General features: G+C 45.5%; 1 protein-coding gene across 20 annotated transcripts in view; it reads right to left on the bottom strand.

Moving 5' to 3' along the window:
• TRERF1 (transcriptional regulating factor 1) overlaps positions 1-22,758 on the bottom strand; it is a 210,015-nt gene continuing 187,257 nt past the window's right edge. For 16 of the 20 annotated variants that reach the window (XM_044929970.2, XM_044929989.2, XM_044929963.1 and 13 more), the window contains 5 exons: positions 20,933-21,021; positions 18,930-19,043; positions 11,560-11,760; positions 8,733-8,980; positions 1-3,489 (listed from right to left, as the gene is read on the bottom strand). In XM_044929970.2, coding sequence (XP_044785905.1) covers positions 3,165-3,489; positions 8,733-8,980; positions 11,560-11,760; positions 18,930-19,043; positions 20,933-21,021 — 977 coding nt within the window. In that variant the 3' untranslated portion in view covers positions 1-3,164. Of the gene's footprint in view, positions 3,490-8,732; positions 8,981-11,559; positions 11,761-12,686; positions 12,754-18,929; positions 19,044-20,932; positions 21,022-22,758 lie in introns of those variants that run through there. The other 4 variants (XM_044929994.1, XM_044930000.1, XM_044930024.1 and 1 more) reach the window with 2 other exon arrangements.

Here is a 22,758-nt window from a genome sequence, read left to right as displayed (position 1 = left end):
GACAAGTCTATAAAACATCTTTATTTATTTGTTACATATGATGTTTAAATATAACTTTGCTTTCAAGCTTCAAACTTTTTTGTTAAACCCCTGGGAAAATAAGACTTTTGGTTCACCTTAACAAAAACTGACCTAGGAAGAAACATTTTTAGCAAAATGTATTATAAAATTCACTAGAAAATACTGTCCTCTTTTTTTGCCAAAATGTTACATAAAATCCTTATTAAAAATACACACGTTACAAAAGAAAAAAGTATGAATATGCTATACATAGTGCTTTTGATATGGACCAAGGGACCTGCATTCCAGGGGAAAATACAGTGAAGCACATTAGATATTATGATGTCAACTGAAAATAGTGCAAACCGGAATAAATTACATCCTAACATGGCAAGGCATGCAAAACATTTCCTGCGAATAGAACACAACGAAGCCAGAACAGGAAGCAATCACAACCACCATTTAAAAATGTTCTCGTTTTTATTACATTAATTTTTTTCAAAAATACTTTTCTTTACAATAGAACTCCTAGAAAATATTTACAACCTTCCTCTAATAAAATAGAACAGCAGTTAAATATATTTGAAAATAAGATGGGTTTTTCCATAAAATATATCTTTTAACTTTTTATATACAAGCTTTCTCAAAGAGGTCTAAATTCACTAATGAAAAACTAACTGATAGTAAACAGTAACGGGTTGAAGACATAAACCATCGGGAAGAAAAGTTCTTTGGGGTAAGGAGGGATGGGGGTGGGGAACTAAAACACAACGCGTACATGCAGGCAGAATCATCTCAGGGAAAAAAATAAGTGCAATATTTTACTATGAAGTCAATCCTCTACGCTGATACTGTGAAGAAAAAAACTAATTCAGCAAAGTGAACTGTCTCATCAAGGAGGAGTTCTTTGGTTATTTCAAGTCAAAAATGCTTACCGTATACTGCATGGAAAGTCAAACCTAAATTGTGCATTATATTTTTGCCTTGGCAACTCAGTTTATTTTAATGTTTTAAACTGGAACAGCCGGGCAAATCTCCAAACAGAATGCATACATTTGCTTTATAAACATTTTTCCTGGGTGTCTGCTCCTTTGCCAGATAAACTTTCAGAGATCCACAGAACACTTCCAGAACCCTCTCATATACCCACGTGTGGAGGGAAGTAGTCACTGGGCAGATGGGATCAGCTGGTATTACACTTAGTACAGTTCTCAAATAGTTCAGCCACAAAGCTGATGCCCTGCCCAGGCAGTTCTGAACTCAAACACAGAATAACTTGTCAGAAATGGCAGCAAATGACACGTTATTTCCCTCCCTAAAAAAAAAAAAAAGGTAAAAGAAACTTTCAAGACCTCTTTTTTTCTGAGAACAGAAATGATGGCATGAAAGGAACCGTTGTATTGATCTTCTGTCCATGGCTTTCCTGAGATTCAGAGGACACTGCATGCGTGGGGCCGCTGTGGGTCCTGGCTGCCCGCTAAATGCTTTTGCAGAGACAACGTAAACGATGCTTTGTTCCTATCCTCATCCTTCCACTGACATCCTCCTTCACGTCAAGCTAGTTACTGTGTCAGCAAAGTGCCCTGGCAGGGTTGCCACACCTGCAGGAGCTGGGGCATCAGCCTACCTGGGGTGGGGAAAGGCCGGAAAGCCCCCTGCTCAGAAGTCACCAGCCAGACGCGTCAGCTCTGAGCTGGGACCGCATTCCAGTCTGAAGGCGCGTACTCGTTTGCCCTGATGGAGGCCAGAGAGCAGTCTGACTCAGCTCAAAAGCCTGAGCTGAAAGCCATTTTTGAAGGATGACAGGTTTAATACCGTCAAGTACAAACAGCAGCCCTGCCGGCAGGGACAGGAGGCAGAGCAGAGTTATGTCGCTTGGAGAATTCTAGAAGAGCTTTGGTAAATGACTTTAATGAAAAATTCACTGTTTGAATGCAAACAATGGAGCCAAAGGGGCATCTGAAACTGTTTTTGTTGGCCTTTAATGCTATTTCCCTTGTATTCACCATCAGATTTGCTAGAAAACCCAGAGTTAGGAAAACTCAGAGTTAGCGTCAAAGTAAACTTTGGTCCGGCACAGATGCGTAGCAGCAGAATCCCAGTGAATCAGGTTTCATAGTGCTTCCAAGTGGCACAGAGTAATTTTGGAACCCCACAGACCATTAACAGTGTGGCAAAAAGGAATGGGCTCTTCTGAGCTAGTTTTTGGGCAAAAGAAGACTGCTTGGCATTCTAGATACTTTGATCTGTGCTCCTTGACTATCTTCCCTAAAAACAACCCTGGCAACTTAATAGTTGGGATTATTTTCCTCTAGACGGACTTGCAGTCAGTCAGCTCAGGCCGAAGTATGCCTCTGCCAATCGGTGAATTGGAGTCAACCGGTCCTCAGGGAACCGGGAAGAGCACATGCTTGCTCTATGCACCACCTTTTCAGTAAACCACTGTCCGGGAGGGAAAGCCTGAAATGATACAGTACTCAGTTTTTATGCCAGGCTGAGTGATGGGCAGGGCAGGCAGAAAAATTATTTTTACATTTGGTCAACTCTTCAAATGATGTGTATGCTGGAAGAAAGCCGTGGAACACAAGGCTGACTTTGCTCACTGGAAAGCTACTTCCTAGCAGGGTCTCCCAGCAAAGATGCCAAGTTCACTGCAAACTGTGGAATGAGGTCAACACAAAAATGACTGTTGGTGGGGAAGGATGGTCCAAGACCCCAGCAGAAAGAAAGCAGCCTGCTTTACACACACACAAACACACACACACACACACACACTCGCTCACTCACGCAAGGTTTGGGATAGAAGGCAACCAGGATGGTTGGCATCTAAAAAGCAAAAGAACATGAATGTCAAGTTCATTCCCAGCCAGGAATGAGTTCTTGGGAATGTAGCCTAGCCCAGATGAAACACATCTTAAAGTAGAATTGTGCCAATTATTTATTCCCCCCAACCACCCATAAAAACAATTGTTTTTAAATAAAAGGAAAAGAAAAAACCGATTTGTTTCTAAACCTGGAAAAAAAAAAAAAAGACCACTTTTTAAACAGGTAGTTTAAAATGATTACAAAACAAGCAGGCAGTCCCAGTTTCCTGATGAAGGAGGCTGGAGGCTGGAGGCTGGAGGCTGTGGGTTTTCGCTGTCTCAAAGCGACACGTGGGGCCTTTAGAGTTCCGTGTCACCCTGAAGCAAAACTGAAGCCTGATCATCCAGGAGGAGACCGGTGTCCACGACCTCGGCCTCTGCCATGACGCCTCCTAGCTGCTGGACGACGTCGTCGTCGAGGAGGTCCACGTCCTTGATGGGTTTGATCAGACTCAGCTGGTCCAGGGGCAGCAGCCCCTGCGGCCCCACCGGCCCCGTAGTCCTCTCGATTGTGGCTGCCATCTCGGCCGCGAACGCCGCCTTCTGCGCTTTCTGCCTCTGCTGTTCCTCCTGCTGTCTGTGAGTTTTCATGTGTGCATTTCGGCTTTTGATCTTGAAGAAGACTCTATAAAAATGAGAAAAAGCAGCATGAGACATGTAGAGCATCAGAATTCTTGGAAATCCAAGGGGTCCTAAGGGAACAGTGGGTGTGTGGTCTGATGCCTGCTTTGGGGTGGTGTGACAGTGTTCTGGTCTCCTTAGCTCCCAAGACCTCCTCCCCCAGTGACCTGTCACCTCTCTTCTCTCCAAGGGAAGAAGATGGGGACAGGAACACATTTATGTGTGTTGGGCTTTCTCCCTGTGACAATGGAGGATGAATTCTCAAAGCTTTCCTGTCTACCTGTGGCCTGGGGCCCACGCCCCTTTCCCTCCTTCTCATCCCTCTTTCTATCTCCATTGCTAAGTAAGCCCTCTCAACCAACTGAGAATCCCCAAATCATGCAGCCCAGCTCCGCTGGTTCCCACCATCAAACAACCCCTCCCCTGCCTCTGGCCTCCAATCTCTGTTCTTCCTGTCAAAATTCCAGGGGGTCTCTGCAGACACGGACTGCTCGTCCATCCTCCACACTCTCCAAGTGGAGCACCATCCCCTGTGCTCAGCCCAAGTGCTTGAGATTGCTCGCTAGTAATTGTGTGGCCAAATCCAACAGCCCCACCTCAGTCTTCACTGTACTTGACTTCTGCACTGAGCAGTCCTCTTCACCCAAGATCCCTTCTTGTTTTGGCCATCATATATCACAGTTGGCTCCTGTTAGCTTTTGAATGAGACAGTGGTTCTCAGCTGAGGGTGGGTCTGCCTCCCAGGGAGTAACGTCTGGAGATATTTCTGATGGTCACAATTGGGTGGTGCTGGCACTTCTGGCTTTGAGTGGGGTAGAGGCCAGGGATGTCACTAAACATTCTACCTTATTGAGGGCAGACCCTCTACCCCAAACAAGGAATTGTCAGACCCAGGTTGAGAAATCCTGGGACGAGGGGTCTGCCAACCATGGTCAGTGGCCAAATCCCATACGCTGCCTGCTTTTGTAAATAAAGTTTTCCGGGAATACAGCCATGTCTCTCTGTTTATGTATCGTCTATGGCTGTTTCTGCACTAAAATGGCAGAGCTGAGTAGCTGTGACAGAGACAGAATGGCCTGCAAAGCCTAAAATATTTCTCTCTGGACCTTTTTCAGAGAACATTTGTCCAGAGGTGAGGCTGCCTGTTTTAGGGGAGGGTGGGTAGCATAAATATTCATTCCTGAGCTCATAAAGGAAAAAAAGACCTGATTTGTAAGACCTGCATCTTAGAACAGAGTTGATGAATCACCACATGACACTGAAAACTGTCTAATGTGATGAACATAATTTCAGCAGCTAAAAGAAGCATTCTGCAAACATTTGCCTGATGTTATTCTTAGTGTGGAAAACCATAGAAAATATTTTTATTTTCCATAAAATCTTAACTGGAGTTATGCTTGAAAAAGATCCCAAGCAACATAAAAACAGGACAAGAAAAACAGCGAATGTCACTGAAAGAGCCGGAAATACTTAGTTCTGGTTGTTCTGTCCTTCGTTGCCACCTAGTGGAGGAAAGAGTTGTTGCCTGTCTGGGGGAAGTGAGCAGAGGGTGCTGGTTCCTTGCAGAAGACACTGGTGTGACCCTCTTTTCTGCCTCTCTCTTCCACCCCAGGGCAAGTAGATGGAAGTCAGACTAAGGAGGTTTCATTGTTTCAAGTAAATAAGGCTGATGGTCAATCCCGGGGCTCCCTTATTTCTTGGTGACATGAAGATGGCATCATGCCCTGGCTCTGGAGGACATCAGAGCCCCGAGGAGGGGGCCCACCCTAAATGTCTCCCCATCTCTGCAGGAAGAGAGCTGCTGGTTCCAACTCATCTCGCAGGTGCCACTGACCTAAGGCTAAGAGTACGTACTGGGCTGAGGAATAAATGAATACATGTAAACATCCTTTCAAACAATGCCAGGCAAGCACTGAGTAACTGATAAATGGAAGCAAAATGCCTCAAATATTCCATGAGGATGAATATTATAAACAGAGGTCCTGGGTGGCCTCACTCATACAACCAAGGATGTTCCCTTGGTAGAGTTCTGGCAGCTACCTGGTGGGCATCTCTCCAGGTAACCCTGCGTGTCTGCAGCATTGTAGGTTACAGGAAGAGCAACTTGGTAAGGCTAAAGGAAGTCACTCATGACAACCCCTCTTAGCACAGACTCACTGAGAAATAAACTGGAATTCTATACCGGATGCTGTGGGAGGGGACTGTGTGTATCTTACCAGTGATAAATAAGCAAACAAAGCAAACCCATGGGATGGAACAGTGGTCAGACACCCAGGCTCTGTATCTGAACACTGACGGCTTCAAATCTCCGTTCTGCTCTTTCTGGGGGTGTGACCCGGGGCACGTCAATTTACTTAATGTTCAGTCCTTATTTGTAAACCAAGGATAAAATAGTATCTGCATCACATGGAGTTTTTGTGTGGGGATTAAAAGAGCTCAGGCACATAAAGTATGTGACAAAATCAAGTGCTCAGTAAAGGTTAGCTGTTATTACTGCCCATTGTCAGTTTCGCCCTTTTCACTGTTTTAAATTATACTTAAAAGGGCAGAGATGACAAATAGGTTTTCTCTCATGGATCAAGTCTGATCAACTGGTTGTGCCTGCTTGAAGCATGAGGATTTAAAGGACTGAAAAGCATTGGAGTCTTAACTTAATACAGTAGCAAAGAGTGTAGCAATTAATTAGTGATCTCCGCCCTGGGTGCAGGAGTCATCAGTGGTGCTAGAAAAGCCATTTCTGCTACAGCGAGTTCCTGACTAGATGTTTTAGAGCCATTCTCAAATCACTAGGCAGGGAGGTAGTCCTGGTGAATATGGTTTGGGTGTGAAGGGAAGAGGTGGGAATCAGTCCCATCCATCATTTCTGGAAAAGAGTGAAGTTCTGTCACTAGAGATCTGCTCTCTGATGATGTCCATCCTTATTAGAGTTTCAGTTCAGTTCAGTTGCTCAGTCGTGTCCGACTCTTTGCGACCCCATGAATCGCAGCACTCCAGGCCTCCCTGTCCATCACCAACTCCTGGAGTTCACTCAGACTCACGTCCATCGAGTCGGTGATGCCATCCAGCTATCTCATCCTCTGTCGTTCCCTTCTCCTCCTGTCCCCAATCCCTCCCAGCATCAGTCTTTTCCAATGAGTCAACTCTTCACATGAGGTGGTCAAAATACTGGAGTTTCAGCTTTAACATCATTCCTTCCAAAGAAATCCCAGGGCTGATCTCCTTCCGAATGGACTGGTTGGATCTCCTTGCAGTCCAAGGGACTCTCAAGAGTCTTCTCCAACACCACAGTTCAAAAGCATCAATTCTTCGGCGCTCAGCCTTCTTCATAGTCCAACTCTAACATCCATACATGACCATAGAAAAAACCATAGCCTTGACTAGATGGACCTTTGTTGGCAAAGTAATGTCTCTGCTTTTCAATATGCTATCTAGGTTGGACATAACTTTCCTTCCAAGGAGTAAGCGTCTTTTAATTTCATGGCTGCAGTCACCATCTTCAGTGATTTTGGAGACCCAAAATATAAAGTCTGCCACTGTTTCCAATGTTTTCCCATCTATTTCCCATGAATTGATGGGACCGGATGCCATGATCTTCGTTTTCTGAATGTTGAGCTTTAAGCCACCTTTTTCACTCTCCACTTTCACTTTCATCAAGAGGCTTTTGAGTTCCTCTTCACTTTCTGCCATAAGGGTGGTGTCATCTGCATATCTGAGGTTATTGATATTTCTCCCGGCAATCTTGATTCCAGCTTGTGTTTCTTCTAGTCCAGCGTTTCTCATGATGTACTCTGCATATAAGTTAAATAAGCAGGGTGACAGTATACAGCCTTGACGTACTCCTTTTCCTATTTGGAACCAGTCTGTTGTTCCATGTCCAGTTCTAACTGTTGCTTCCTGACCTGCATACGGATTTCTCAAGAGGCAGGTCAGGTGGTCTGGTATTCCCATCTCTTTCAGAATTTTCCACAGTTTATTGTGATCCACACAGTCAAAGGCTTTGGCATAGTCAATAAAGCAGAAACAGATGTTTTTCTGGAACTCTCTTGCTTTTTCCATGATCCAGCGGATGTTGGAAATTTGATCTCTGGTTCCTCTGCCTTTTCTAAAACCAGCTTGAACATCAGGGAGTTCACGGTTCACATATTGCTGAAGCCTGGCTTGGAGAATTTTGAGCATTACTTTACTAGCATGTGAGATGACTGCAATTGTGCGGTAGTTTGAGCATTCTGTGGCATTGCCTTTCTTTGGGATTGGGATGAAAACTGACCTTTTCCAGTCCTGTGGCCACTGCTGAGTTTTCCCAATTTGCTGGCATATTGAGTGCAGCACTTTCACAGCATCATCTTTCAGGATTTGAAATAGCTCAACTGGAATTCCATCACCTCCACTAGCTTGGTTCGTAGTGATGCTTTCTAAGGTCCACTTGACTTCACATTCCAGGATGTCTGGCTCTAGGTCAGTGATCACACCATCGTGATTATCTGGGATGGTGAAGATCTTTTTTGTACAGTTCTTCTGTGTATTCTTGCCACCTCTTCTTAATATCTTCTGCTTCTGTTAGGTCCATACCATTTCTGTCCTTTATCGAGCCCATCTTTGGATGAAATGTTCCCTTGGTATCTCTAATTTTCTTGAAGAGATCTCTAGTCTTTCCCATTCTGTTGTTTTCCTCTATTTCTTTGCATTGATCGCTGAGGAAGGCTTTCTTATCTCTTCTTGCTATTCTTTGGAACTCTGCATTCAGATGCTTATATCTTTCCTTTTCTCCTTTGCTTTTCGCTTCTCTTCTTTTCACAGCTATTTGTAAGGCCTCCCCAGACAGCCATTTTGCTTTTTTGCATTTCTTTTCCATGGGGATGGTCTTGATCCCTGTCTCCTGTACAATGTCACAAACCTCATTCCATAGTTCATCAGGCACTCTTATCTATCAGATCTAGGCCCTTAAATCTATTTCTCATTTCTACTGTATAATCATAAGGGATTTGATTTAGGTCATACCTGAATGGTCTAGTGGTTTTCCCTACTTTCTTCAATTTTATTTAGGACATCAGAAGGACCACATTCTGAGTCAGAGACAAGGTCCACCTTCCACGAGGTACCATGCCGACCCCAAGGATGATACGAGGAAAAACTGGAGAGTCTGGGTTCTTTTTCTACCTGAGACATTTTAGACCACCCTGGCCCAGACCCCACAGGGGCCTTATTCATCACACACTTAGATCCAGTCCCTGGCCCAATTCTACCTACTTGCCGCACTCTTTGCAGGGGAAGATGGTGGTGGGGTCTGTCTCGCCGCTGGTGGTGCTGTGGGAGGGTGAGCTCTTCACCGAGCAGTACCCACTCTGGGCACTGCCAGGCTTCTGCTTCCCAGAGGGAACAGTGCCCCGAGCTTTGGTCACCTGGTTGGTGCCACCATGGATGCGGGCGTGGCCGTTCAGTGCCTGCCGGGAGCTGAACACCTGGGGAAGAAAGGGAGTGACATGACATCTACAGTCCTGAAAAGGAAATTAGGGTTATTAGTTACTCATCGGTAGAACATGGGATACTTGAAACAGAGTCTAATGACAAGGCACAGGGGTTTTACATAAGCAAACTCTGGGCAAATGCTACAGAAAGCAGAGATCAAATACCACAACCACAAATGCTGTGCCAACAACGACAACAATCATTGTTACGACCAAAGACTGGGGGCTCAACCCAGAGCCTCCAACACACACGGAGGTCATTGGGTCATCTCCCCTCTGAATGCCTTATTTTTTCCATCTGTAGAATGAGGGGGTCTGAACCAGCTTTCCAATATTTTTTTCAGCCAGAAACTTCCTTCCACTTTTTCCCCTTTATTTTTCCCTCCTCTTTCCTTTTCTTTTTAAACTTAAAAAATCTTATTCAAAAGCTCAAAGTTAAAAGCAGAGGTGCTCTGGCTGAAAGAGACAGCATCCCAGAACTGGGTCTATTTGCTCAGCTCTATCTATCTCCCCTAGGAATCCCTAGAACCCTAAGAGACACGGCTCTGAAAACACTGATTAGCTGCTCTGCTCTATTCTATGTTATATCTAAGCCCCAGTCAGTAGCCCAGTGCTAAAGCCACATTTCAGACCCCCAAATTTCACTGCAGGATGATAAAAAGGGGAATGACTCAGTCTTTTGAAGCCTGTCGTAAAGCATGGTTTCCCAGCCTCAGTATTGCTGACATTTTGGGCTGGATGACTGTTTGTTGTGGGGCTGTCCTTTGCATCATGGGGTGTTTAGCAGCATCCCTGGCCTCCACCCACTAGATGTCAGGAGCACCTCCCCAGATGTGACAAAAATGTCTCCCTCTGGACACTGCCAAATGTTCATGGGGAACAAGATCATTCCCCAGTGAGATTCACTGTTGTAAAGGGAAGTGATCCACCCCCTGAATTCCTAGAGCCCTGACTTCCAAATCGCTAAATGCACCAGCTAATGTGAGTACTCACTGAACCACCCGGCCACAGACGGTTGCTGTGTTAAGTTCATGAGTTCTGTTTATAGTCTTGCAGGGGAAAAAAATCTTTGGTTGATTTAGCAACCAAAACTTCCACGGTTAGGCAACGAATAAAACCAACACATTTTTTTTCCCCCTGTTGTTTTTTTGAAGTCATGAAAAAACATTCATCCTGCTGAGCATTTTTGATTGGGTAAAGTAAAAGATAATTCCCCTCACAGTAAAGAATTTACTGTAGACCCAAACTGTGAACTGAGAAAGCAACCAATTTCTAAACAAATTCACCAAAAATACCGTCATTTAAAGTCACTTTTTGAATGGAAGTGTTCTATACAGTACGGTAATGATGGAGTCAAGCATCTAGGTCTTTAAACATCAAAGACAGAAACAAGCTAGTAATTTATGTTCTCTTCAAAGGTAATGCAAGATGTATATATCATTTTTTTTTTACTTCTTAATTTTTTTGTTAGATGTGAATCAAGTAAATTTCAGCTTTAGAGTCTAAAATATTTGAAAGACTGCTGCTATCTTCATCTAAGTGACAAACTCAATAAACAGCATTCAATACACTCTGGAAAAGAGTGTTATCCTATGTAACACACAAGCAGAGATAAGCACTAACTTGGGGGAAACAGGGCTTCATATGAAATGAAGCATATGTTGTAATTTGTTTTGCATAATACCTCTAGAACTTGCCTGTACAGTTGTGTACAGCTTTAAGAAACCTGATTTGAGAAAAGCTCAGCAACTCAGATGAGTAGGAAACCACTGGCCTGGAGAAGGAAATGGCAACCCACTTCAGCATTCTTGCCTGGAAAATTCCATGGACAGAGCTACAGCCCATGGGGTTGCACAAGTCGGACACAATTGAGTGACTTTCATTTCACAGGAGACCAGTGGATGATTGACAGTCCGAAGTTAACAATTTAAAAAATCTATTCTTCAAAATACACAGTGAGTCTTACATCAGCCAGTACAGATTCTGTAAGGCTTTAGCACTACGAATGATCAAATGGGAATTGGTTTTATTTTAGCAAGATGACGCTTCTAACGTACTTATTAATAAAAAGTACTAGGTTAAGTAATTAAACAGACACGCTTTCAGCCTGTTTACATGATTAATTTGCTTAGTAAATCTTTTTTTTTTCCTTCCTTCAAAGAGTACAAAGATAAACTTCAGCCAAATCTTTGTAATTATGCCATAAAAGGAGACTCCTCTGGGGACTCTCCCACGGCATTCCAATGCATGTTTCCAGGGCATGCCTGGTGCGACAGCTCAGAGGAGTGGGGAGGCACCAAGAAACAGGAAGTGTGAGTTCTGGAGGCCAAGGCCGCTGCAGAGCCTGAATCACCTGCTTCCTAAGGCCAGGAAAGGACTTGCGTCCTCTGAGCATGTGGCAGTGTTTGACTCTGCTTGACTCCAGAAATATCTGTGGGCCGAACAAGTAAATCGATGAAAGAAAGAAAAGCATGGCTACGTGGATTCTCTCTGCCCAGCTTTCACTGCTGGAAGAGCACCCTCCTTTGTAAAAGGCATCATCTCTTTAAGCCGGCTGTGCGCACGGCTCTCACCAGTCCCAGAGCCTCGGAGGACGCGGAGACACTTACCGCCCCACAGTTGGGCATTTCACAGATGAAGGAGCCTGAGGGCTGGCCCAGGGCCTGCAGGGGCGGCCCCTCTGCGGGAGCCAGGACCAGGCCCTGCGGCGGCTCCGGGGACTTGGGCAATTCACTCTCCTCTTCTCTTGTGGATTTCCTGTCTTCTTCCGGATCCTCCTCCTCCTCTACCTCTTCATCTTCTTCACTCGTCTGGTGTTAAGGGAATACAAAAGAAAGGGGGAAACCCCCCAAATGACATTTTTAGTGATGAACAGAACCCAGGGGCCAGCAAAGGAAAGAGGGCCTGGACGCTGGGGCTGTGTTGGCATCTTTGTGCATGAGGGAGTGGCTGGCAGAGGCCTCTCAGAAGGGACAAGGTTGGTCACTGGACACCTGGAATTCTGAGAGCAACCAAGTCCCCGAGGCCCACTCTGGGTCCCCTCATCACTTATTTAAAAAAAAAAAAATGCTAAGACAGACAGGAGAGATTTTTCTATGTAGAGTTTCTCTCCCTTGTTGGAGACCAGTAGAACATGACATCGACCAAAACCCAGGAAGGCTGCCCCACTTGTAGCTGCTCTGCCTTCCAGGGGAGTGAGAAGGGTTTTCAAGCAGCAATGACACCGTGGAACTCCGTTGGGCAGAGACCAAAGCCCTATCATTTTTTTTAAGCTTACTACTTATTTTGGCTGCATCTGGTCTTCACTGTGGCTCGAGGGCTCTCTAGTTGCAGGCTTGATCCCTGACCATGGGTCAAACCTGGGCCCCCTGCCTTGGGAGCGTGGAGTCTCAGCCATTGGATCACCAGGCAAGTCCCCATGTTTGTTTGTTTAATTAATTTATTTTTAATTGAAGGATAAATGCTTTTCACTATTGTGTTGGTTTCCGCCATACATCAACATGAATCAGCCATAGGTATACATATGTCCCCTCCACCCATGGTTTGTTTTTAAAGGCTTTCTATCACACTTCCTTGCAAGACGCCCAAGATATTGATTTGACCTTTGGCAGGCACATGACCCATGGCATTCTGATGCGCTCCTGCTCTGTTCTTGTCAGAATATAGGATCAAAGAGTAAACCACAATGGCTCTGAAAAGGGGCAGAAATGGAAGGGGATTGGATATTTCCTTTTACTTCTCATGTTTTTTTGTTTGTTTGTTTCTGGTCATAGGCTCTTGAAGAAATGCCTTTCAGAAGCACTCTATAAAAAAGAACAAGAAAAATATTTCTATGAATAATTATCTTCTCTGCAACCGTGTCCCTTCCGTCTACTTCAGAACAGCAATGAGATGAATTACGCAGAAGATCCTGACCATCCTTGAAGTTAACAAGACAGTTAAAGGAGCAGCCTGGAGGAGGTACTGGGTGGGCTGGGAGGGAGGGCAGGAACCTGGGCGGCCCTTTTATCGAACTGAGTGCCCTATTTTACAATCTCCATCTGCACGAGGAGGCGGGCTGAGGAGGGCTTGCTCCCATGGCCTAGAAGGACTGAGGACCAAGGATGGGAACTCTGTGTTCCAGCAACCTCATTTCAGCTTCTGTTTTACAGCACTTCATGGTGTATGAAGTGCTTTCACATTTGCTATGTCACTGGATAGACTGTAAACAGTCCGCCTGTTTAACAAATGAGGAAACAACAGGGGGGTGGCCATTGCCTCCCACCCTGATGGGTCACTGGTTTCTGCTGGGCTCTCTGCACACCCACTGCTTGAAGCACGTGGGCTCCAGTTTGGTTTACCCTGGACAGTGATGTAATGCTGGTTGAGCCTATGAGTCTTAGAACCCGGAAGCCAGAACTCCTGGGATCCAGAAACCACCAGCTTTCTTTTTCCAGTCTGGATTGGAGATGGGAGTGAAAGACAATCCCAGTAATATGGGCATTTAGCACACTCCTCACTCTTTCAGTTTTAGCCTTATTTAATATGGTATATGGGGCTTCCCTGGTGGCTCAGACGGTAAAGCATCTGCCTACGGTGTGAGAGATCCGGGTTCAATCCCTGAGTCGGGAAGACCCCCTGAAGGGAATGGCTACCTACTCCAGTATTCTTGACTGGAGAATTCCATGGACAGAGGAGCCTGGCAGGCTACAGTCCATGGGGTTGCAAAAAGCTGGACATGACTGAGCAACTAATACTCACTCACTCACAGTATGGTATATATGCCTATTTGAGACCATGTATTAATAGGGTATACTTAAGAAATTATCCCAGTTTCCAGTGGGTTAATTAGGATTACTCAATAATGATTACATTTGCTGAAAGACTTCAATGAATTCAGATATAGGCTTAATTTATTTTACAGAGTGATTTGTGATATAAACTTATAGTCTCTTACCAGTTTAGAACAGACAGGTTGATTTCACTTAAATGGCCTTAGTCCGTATGAATCCACCACCTTCCAATCTCAAGAATTTCAGGTAAAACCATGTTATGTCAAACCCCACGGGTTCACTCCATTCCTTTACAGAACTGGAACTTTGTGGTGTCAAGTATCAGGTTATTAAGCAGACCAGGGCCTACAGCTCACCATTTAAAGTAAATTATACAGTAACTTTCAACGACAATGGCATTTATTTCATGGCAGTTGTTATAATTACAATTTTCTCACCGTGCCATTGTTTGGGCTTAAAAGCTCTTAGAAAAAAAGTTCCATAGAGCCATTAAATTACAGACTAAATTATACTGTCCTGTGATTATATACATCTCAGGAATGCAGACAGATTTTAATTCAAATGGCAATGTATGCATGTTCACAAAATGATTTATCATCAAGCCAAAGGGCTCACCAAGGTGACTAACAGATGCAAAGACAGGGGATGAAACCCTAACATGTAGGACTCTGTAGCAACAAGTTGGCCATTTCCTGATGTACTGTGAAAAGGAAACATTTGGTAATATTCCAAACCTGGTGGAAAGGCAGGCAAATACAGGGCTGGGAGATGGTTATGTATGATACAAGGTGCTCAAAACTTTGAGAGTCCAAGTAAGAATTTGTTGAGGAGGAGGAGATTTTTATTTCTCAGGCCTACAAATGGCATTTATATTATGAGAAATTTACAAGTTAAAACACAGATGCTCAATAATCCAAATTTCAATGACACAAATTTGAGTGTTACACTCACCAATGAACGATGTTGGTGATGACAACACACTGAAGGCCTGCTTTGGATCAGGGACTACACACACACACACACACACACACACACACAGCTAGTTCTCACAAAATCTCTGCATTTTTTTATCTTCTTGTTTATTTTTTCTCTTTGTTTTTTTTTTTTTGGGGGGGGGGTGGTGGGCAATGACATGCAGCTTGCAGGATCTTAGTTCTCTGACCAGGGACTGAACCTGGGCCCTCAGCATTTTGGCAGTGAAAACATGGAATCTTAACCACTGGACTGCCAGGGAATCCCCTACAAGTTTTTATTTTTTAAACAAATAAGAAATTTGCCAGAGAACTGATTTTCCCAAGAGCACACAGCTGGTAAAGAAGCTGAATTGAGATTTAAATCCTGCACTGTCTGATTGTAAAATCTCAGCCTCTGCTCCTTGCCTGCCTGCACATGTCCATAGATGCACATCTGTCCATCTGGGCATGGCTTAGATTTTCAGCTCAAACACAGAGCTTTTAAACCTCTCAAAACCATTAAAGCCAGCTGCTTTTCTGTGTCAAATGGGAAGAGGGATGTTTCCCAGGCCCCTTGTCAGGGGACCCCGCTGCAGGTGACTCAGACCGGGGACCTGGGGGAGCTGTGCTCTTGGTGCCCTAACTGCTGTCTTCCGAAGTCAGTTACATTTCTCAGCTGGTTTCTTGAATTGCGCTGAATTTTGCTCCTAGTCAGACCCACGTATTCACCCTGAGTGGGGGCAGGAGCCTGGGCAGGAGACAGGATGGTGTGGTCAGCACTTCCCTCCCACCTCCTCAGCAGAGCACACCTTGGCCCCCTCTTCTGCCCAAAAGGGTGGGAGAGGAAGGCGTGTGATGGTCTCAGGCCAGAAGTCAAGTCACCTACAAGGTGAGCGATGTGCTATGCTGACCCCCTGGCCCCTCAAGAGCAGTCACTACCCATCCTCCTTCATCACCCTTCTCCCCGGGAAAGTCCCTGAGCTCCGGACTGTGCTCCATCCAGGGGGAATAGTCATCTGTCCCTTTAATAAATTACTGAGCACACATGGTCAGGAAAGCTACCCAGGTAGGCCCTGAGGACTGAGAGAAGGACGCCCTCCTAGGACGGTGCTTCCTACAGCCTCTCTGTCCTTGCCTGGTCCTAGTTTTTATCTCCACTTGGCAACCTATCCTCAGAAGGTGGACTGTGGGACTTCCCTGGTGGTCCAGTGGCTAAGAATCTGCCTGCCAATGCAGGGGACATGGGTTCGAGCCCTGATCTGGGACGATTCCACAGGCTGCAGAGCAACTAAGTCCGTGTGCCATAACTACTGAGCCCACATGCTCCAGGGCCCATGTTCTGCAACAAGAGAAGCCACTGCAATGAGAAGCCTGGGCATCACAACTAGAGAGTAGGCCTGGCTTGCCGCAACTAGAGAAAGCCTGAGTGAGGCAGCAAAGACCCAGCACAGCTAAAACAAACAGGCGCTGAGTCATCTACGCACATGGCTTTTTGTTCTCTCTAAGCTCACAGTGAGGTCACAGGTGTGGCACACCTGACCCAGCTTAATACCAGCCCCTGGCAAATAATCCCAAGAAGGTGGGGTGCCTGGAGTGCCATCTTAACCTTTCCTCCTGGGTCTGAGGCTACACGCTGGCTCAGGCCTTTCCAGACACCCGCGAAGGCCTGCTGGCCCCAGATGGCGCCTCTGCCTCCGAAAGTGACACCGTCTTCAGCAGCCCTCCTCTGCTCAGAACCCCCTGGTTCACCCCATCTCCTCCCAGGGAGCTCATAGAAGGATTGCTCCCATGACCCAGAGTGACTCCTAGCTGGGAAAAATTTTCACTCATTTACTCAACAAACATTTACTGAGTGCGGATATTATGCCAGGCACGGTCCTGGGCACTTGGTAACACCCAAGCCAAAGGTCTGCCTTAGGAAACCATAGCCTCTGATTTTGCTGTCCTCCAAAACATGACTCTGAACACTCCAGAATTGGAAGGGACCATCCAGGTTATCTAAACCATCGGCCCCATTTTACAGGGCAGTAAGCTTAGGGGCCAGGTCTTAGGTCTCCCAGGCCGGGAGTCTTGGTGCTTCCTCATTTACTGTCTACCCCCTTGGAAAGCAATGCTCGTGTGACCATGGGCAAGCCTTCCCCTCTCTGGGCCTCAACCTTCTGCCTGAGGACTGGAAGAGCTGGATAAGAGAGAATTCCTGAAGGTCATATCTAATACTTTCTGGTTCTCACCTCACAGTGTTTTTAAAGACTTGAAGTTCACGGTAGGTTTTCTCTTCGGGTATGCCACGTCTTCCAAACAGTAACATATGCCCTGGGGCAGAGGCCGAGGCTAGTCAGCAGCCCTGGCTCACCCACAGCACTATAGACACAGCAAGGACTCAATTTCTTTTAGCGGACTGAACCAGAAGAGATCATGCTGCTTTCTTAAACATTAACCACAGATGAGAAAAAGGCTATTCAGATATAAGGCATCACTACTTAAGCCAGTCCAACAACAGTCCTGATCACAAGAATACTGCCATCTCTCATCAAATGAATGGCAATACCGTTCTATTCTACAGATGTCTATTTTTTTTTGATATTTGGGTCCACATATAACTGTATATACGTGTTTATATTTTGTAGCTGGGATCAAATTGTTAGTTAGGAACTCAGGGTTTGAAACCCTAATGACTCCAGGTGTTTTTAACTTTCCAGAAGGCGCAATGGTAAAGAATCTGCCTGCCAGTGCAGGAGATGCAAGAGATATTGAGCTTGATCCCTGGATTGGGAAGAACCCCTAGAGTAGGAAATGGCAACTCACTCTAGTATTCTTGCCTGGAGAATTCCATGGACAGAGGAGCCTGGCAGGCTACAGTCCAGGGGGCTGCAAATAGCTGGACACGGCTGAGGCTACACACATGCATGCATGTTTTTACCCTTCTTTAAGAGGATTAGCATTTGCTTGCTCCTGAGTGTTACACAGGGGTGTCAGTCCCAGACAACACACTCACCAGCCTTTGACCATGGCTAAGTTACCTAGGCTCTGTGCCTCAGTTTCCTACCTCATAGAATTGGTACGAGGGGTAAATGAGTCATTATGCGTCAAGTCCCTCCTAGGACAACGCCTGGAATGTATGAAGTGCTATGTGTAAGTGTCTGTGAAAGAAATTAACCTGCATATGTGCTAAGAACACTTATGCATGGATACAATTGGGAATGAAAGTATAATTGTAAAATTCATGATATTTATGAATTTGAAACCATTTCCTTAATGGCTGCAGACTGGAGTTTAGTAATCTGTTGTAAGACGTAATTTCTACATACATGTATGTGTTTTCCACAACATGCAAGATTTTCCTTGGCTATGGATGCAGAGAAGAGAGTTAACCACAAGGACGAAAGCAGTAGCCATTTCCAAAGCCACAAATAAGGGGTTTGGAGAAGATTTCGATCTCGTGACGCCTTTAGTAGGTTCTTCATCTTAATCTGCAGACAACTTTGGATTTGTCTGCTAATGAAGGAAATCAATATTAAGGGTAAATGGTGATGTGAGGACCAGAATAATCCACACACTGCTAACCAGCGCGCCAATGATGGAGGGTTCCTGGCGCCATCTAGAGGTCAAAGCTGATTCTTGCGCATGCTTCATAGAAGCTGTGTAAAATCCCAGAATCTTCGTCTTCCTGAGGCAGGGCTCCCCAACCTTTTCGGCACCAGGGATCAGTTTCATGGAAGATAGTTTTTCCACAGACGGGGGTGGGGTAAGGGGGTGGTTTGGGGATGATTTAAGCGCATTACATGTATTGTGCACTTTATTTCTATTATTATTACATCAGCTCCACCTCGGATCACCAGGCATCAAGATTCCGGAGGTTGGGGACCCCTGTTCTAAGGCATGTTAGTTCTCTGGTGAGAACTATTGTGAAAAGATTGGGAAGGGCTATCCCAGGACACCAGGGTGCCTCTTAAAAACCACACACATCAAGGCTGGGACCACCACAGTTTAACTCCCCTGGCACCTACCTGACAGAACGCAAGCCAGCCCTCACCTCCTTAACCGATCACTGGGCTGCAGGTCAAACTGGAAGCTGCCCTTCCCTTGCCTAGTTATCCCAGGAGTCAAGGCCTGAATCCCGACTGGGAACTGGCCCATCACCTACTCACCACAGCTGCCTGGCAGTAAAGCCAAGCCCAACACTAGCCACTTATGAACCTGGGCGTGGGGTCGGGGTGGGGCCCGCAGAAGCAGCACCCGGGCGCCTTCACTCACCACACAGTCGTCGATGATTTCTGAGAGCCGTGTCCGGTGTTTCCTCCCCAACCTCATGATTTTTTTCCACGTGTAATAGTACTCCACACACTGAGCCACCGTCTTGGACTTCACCTGTTGGGAAAACCATCTCAAGATCAGCTCCAACGGTGGGCAGGGTGTAAGGCAACCAGTTTTCATGCAATTTTAAGTTTGTTAATAGGTAGGAAGTTTATGCACTTAAATAAAAACATGTACATGGTGGAAAATCTCCTCCCCAGCCCTGTTCTCCAGCCATCCATTCATCCGTTCCCTCCCCACCCCTGCAACTCAGCTAGCCTCCCTTGTTCATATCTTGGGGGATGTTCCAGAATTTCTCTACATGTATACCAACAACACAAAAATATACTCCTCCCCACCATTTTGCCTCACACAAGGTAGTAAGTACATTGTATGTACTGTTCCGCATCTTGACTTTTTCACAAGAGGGCTTGGAGACTTTTTTTTTTTCACAACCATCCATAGCGAGCGAGCTCCCTTTTTTAACCCACAAAGCAGCATGCTTTTTCAAATGCTTGAATGAGTTTGGCTCTCTGAGTTGCTGACCTTCAAAATCTATTTATGAAAAATGTTCCTTAGTAATCGAACAGGAATATAAGGCAAAAGTTATGATGACAAGAGCTTAGTGTTTGCAGAAAACAAGCCTTGTCCTGTTCTCCCCCCAAAGGGCAAAGGTAAATGTGTTTTAAAGAGAAAAAAATTCCTTTGTTTAGTTCACAGTTCTGTAAGCTCAAAGTGGGGTTCAATAACGTGAGTTTTCTGGAGGCAGGCTGGCTGTCCCATTGGGTGTGGAAAGAAGGCCACCCACACAGTGAGAGTGAAAAGGGCACCTTCCAGACATCTGGTCTCCTCAAAGTTGCGCCCTTCACACACACCTGATACAGTGAATTTCTACATTAGAGTTGCCCAGGGAGGGAAGACAGTGAGAATCCCAGAGAATCCTGGTTTAAAATCCTGAACTGCCTGGTGAGCATGTCATGTGAATCCGTCATCAGTCAATAAGGTACGGGACCTTTAAGGAACAATAAGACCTAGGACAGGAGGGGGTGACTCAGGACAGACGGGAGCTGCTGGAACACAGGGCAGCAGAGTGCGGTGGCCTCCAAGACAGAGTAAGCTGGGTGCGCATTCAGATCTGCAGATGGAGGCAAGTCGGAGAAAAACTCCACCTATTTCCGTTTCTCATTCACTGAAGGCCCAGGGTTAAGGACAGGAGACGGGAACCTGGGACAACACTGAGGTCCAGCCCAGTGCCAGCGGCAGCTGTCGTCTGCGACCCTGCTCTCCGTGGGCCTGAGCGTTTTCATGACCTTAATAACTCAGTATGGTTCCCTCATTCATCGGTTTGCTGAAACACTCTGAATCATTGTAACTTTCAGCCTAAACCACCTCTCAGCCAATTAAGGCCTATTACATTTATTACATGCTGGACAAATGCTATTTCATCTTGGTGAACTCTCTTTTGCTGCGAGATGCTGTATATGTAACATTTTATTGCTATTATTACTGTCCTTATGATCAGGGGCCCCACAGTAGAAACTCTGCTACCAGCTAGGGGCAGGGCTCATATTCTCCCTTCTCTGGATCCCCCCTCCTCCCACCATGTTCTGTCAGAAACATGACAGATCTGTCAAACACACATGAAATAAATTATACAAATTGCAAACCAGCAGCCCCAAGCTTATTTTATTCTGATAGAATGTATAAATCACACATCTTTATTAACACAAAAATACCCCTCCCCACCACTGCCACATCCAAATAATCTATGCCCTCCTCCCCCCACCTCCTCAACACCAGGGCCCCGCCATCCATAACAAATACAATCCTTTACCAACCAAAAGATGGAAGACATTGTTTTGGTGACAGTCTTAAACCAGCAATAAAATAATTCTATATGTATCTTTAGGTGCGCAACTTCCCAAATTTGGTTTCAAGACAGCAGTGGGAAAAAGCATGCTTACCATCTTCTGTACAAAAATAAAGTCTTTGCTGTAAGTGGCTAGTGCTTTATTAAACAGTTTTCTTTCTAGAGAGGTCCACTTGTCCGAACCTACAACAAAACACAAACTTCATAAAAAAACAGCCCAGTTCTTCCCACTTGTAGTTGCTGGTTCACTTAGTGAAGTTACAAACTACAACTGTTCGTGTGTGACATTTAATACCCACACTACACTTCTTTCTGAACAAAAAGCCAGTGCAGTGTAATGGCTAACAACCCTGCCACCTGCATTCAAAGCTTAGCTGTGGCCTTGACTTGGCAAGTTACTAAACCTAAGACTTGATTTCTTTACCTATGAATGGGAATACTTCTGAGTGTCTCCACCTCTTAGAGGACTTTTGTGAAGGTTAAAGAAGATAACTCCCTAAAACTGTCTCTTAGTAACTGGAAAATTGTGAGCACTCAGCAGATTTTAGCTATAGTTTTAATATAATTAGGGAGGGCAAGCATTCACGTAGCCAGTGCTCCTCGTGCATGCTGGACTCAACAGTCTAGTGGGGAGAAAATCAGGAGGCAGTGCATTCAAGGGGATGACTGCAAGGATGAGGGCAGGGGTTGGGTGCCAGTGGGGCACAAAGGAGGAACACCAGACTCAGAGAAGCCAGGAAGGCTTCCAGGAAGAGGAAACACCTGAGTAGGGTTTAAAAAGACACAGAAGCAAGTCAGGCCAGAAGGAGATGGAAGGACTTCCCTGGTGGCCCAGTGGCTAAGGCTCTGTGCTCCCCATGCAGGGACCCTGGGGTCAGTCTCTGGTTGGGGAACTAGATCCTGCATACCACAGCTAAAGATCCCACATGCCATAACTAAGACTTGGCGCAGCCAAATAAAAAATAAATAAAATAAATATTTAAAAAGGAGATGGATGGGAATTCTGGGGAGCAGAAGTGGCGAGTGCACAGTCAGAGCCAAGTAGTGAGAGGATACATTTCATTCACTTATTCAGCAGATATTTATTAGATATTTAGATCGCTGGGTGGAGAGGACCCCCCGGAGTAGGAAATGTCAACCCACTCCAGTATCTTGCCTCGAACATTCCATGGTCAGAGAAGCCTGGTGGGCTACAGTCCATGGGGTCGCTAAGAATAGGACACAGCTGAGCAACTGAGCACACACACATGCAAGACACTAGGGGGGAAAAACCCAATGCTTAGAAGTGCTTGCTATATGCCAGGTTCTAAGACCCTCGAAGATACTAGTCATTTGCTTCTACAGACAACCCTGTAAGATTGATATTACTCCTTCCCATTTTACAGATGAGGAAATGGAGGTGTTCAAGGAATAAGCAGTAATCTGGTATGGCTCAGCTACAGGGTTCCAGCAGAGGGAAGGCAGATGAGGCTGGGAGGTAAGAGGGACCGGTTCCTGATAAACCTGCAAACCAATGAGGAAGAGGCCCAGATGTGTCAGGCTGGGGTACCTGCCTCATGGATGAGCTTGACATTCATGTCAAAGTAGGATATGCAGACAATCACAGAGGATGGTCCTGGTCTAGTTCCAAGGGAAGTCCTATTTCTGTGGGCTGCAGAGAAGGCTCAATTTCTGTGGCTGGTTAGCAGAAAACTCAGCCTCATTCTAATTTTTTGAATTCCCTATATCTCTGATTCTTTGGATGGTATATGTCTGGGCCTTTGACAGGCTTCTACTTTTCAAAGCTGTAATCTCCAAACCATAGTATTTTTCCTTCCAAGTAGGACAAGCCCAAGATTTCCATTTTGCTATGGTTCACTGAGGGGCTGAAGTATAGAAAACCTGAATTGCTTCTTCCCTCAAAAGATTCGGCCTGAAACA

This window comes from Bubalus bubalis, chromosome 2 (genome assembly GCF_019923935.1).
Source record: "Bubalus bubalis isolate 160015118507 breed Murrah chromosome 2, NDDB_SH_1, whole genome shotgun sequence".
Lineage (NCBI taxonomy): Eukaryota > Metazoa > Chordata > Mammalia > Artiodactyla > Bovidae > Bubalus > Bubalus bubalis.
This window is presented reverse-complemented; position numbering and strand designations above follow the sequence as displayed.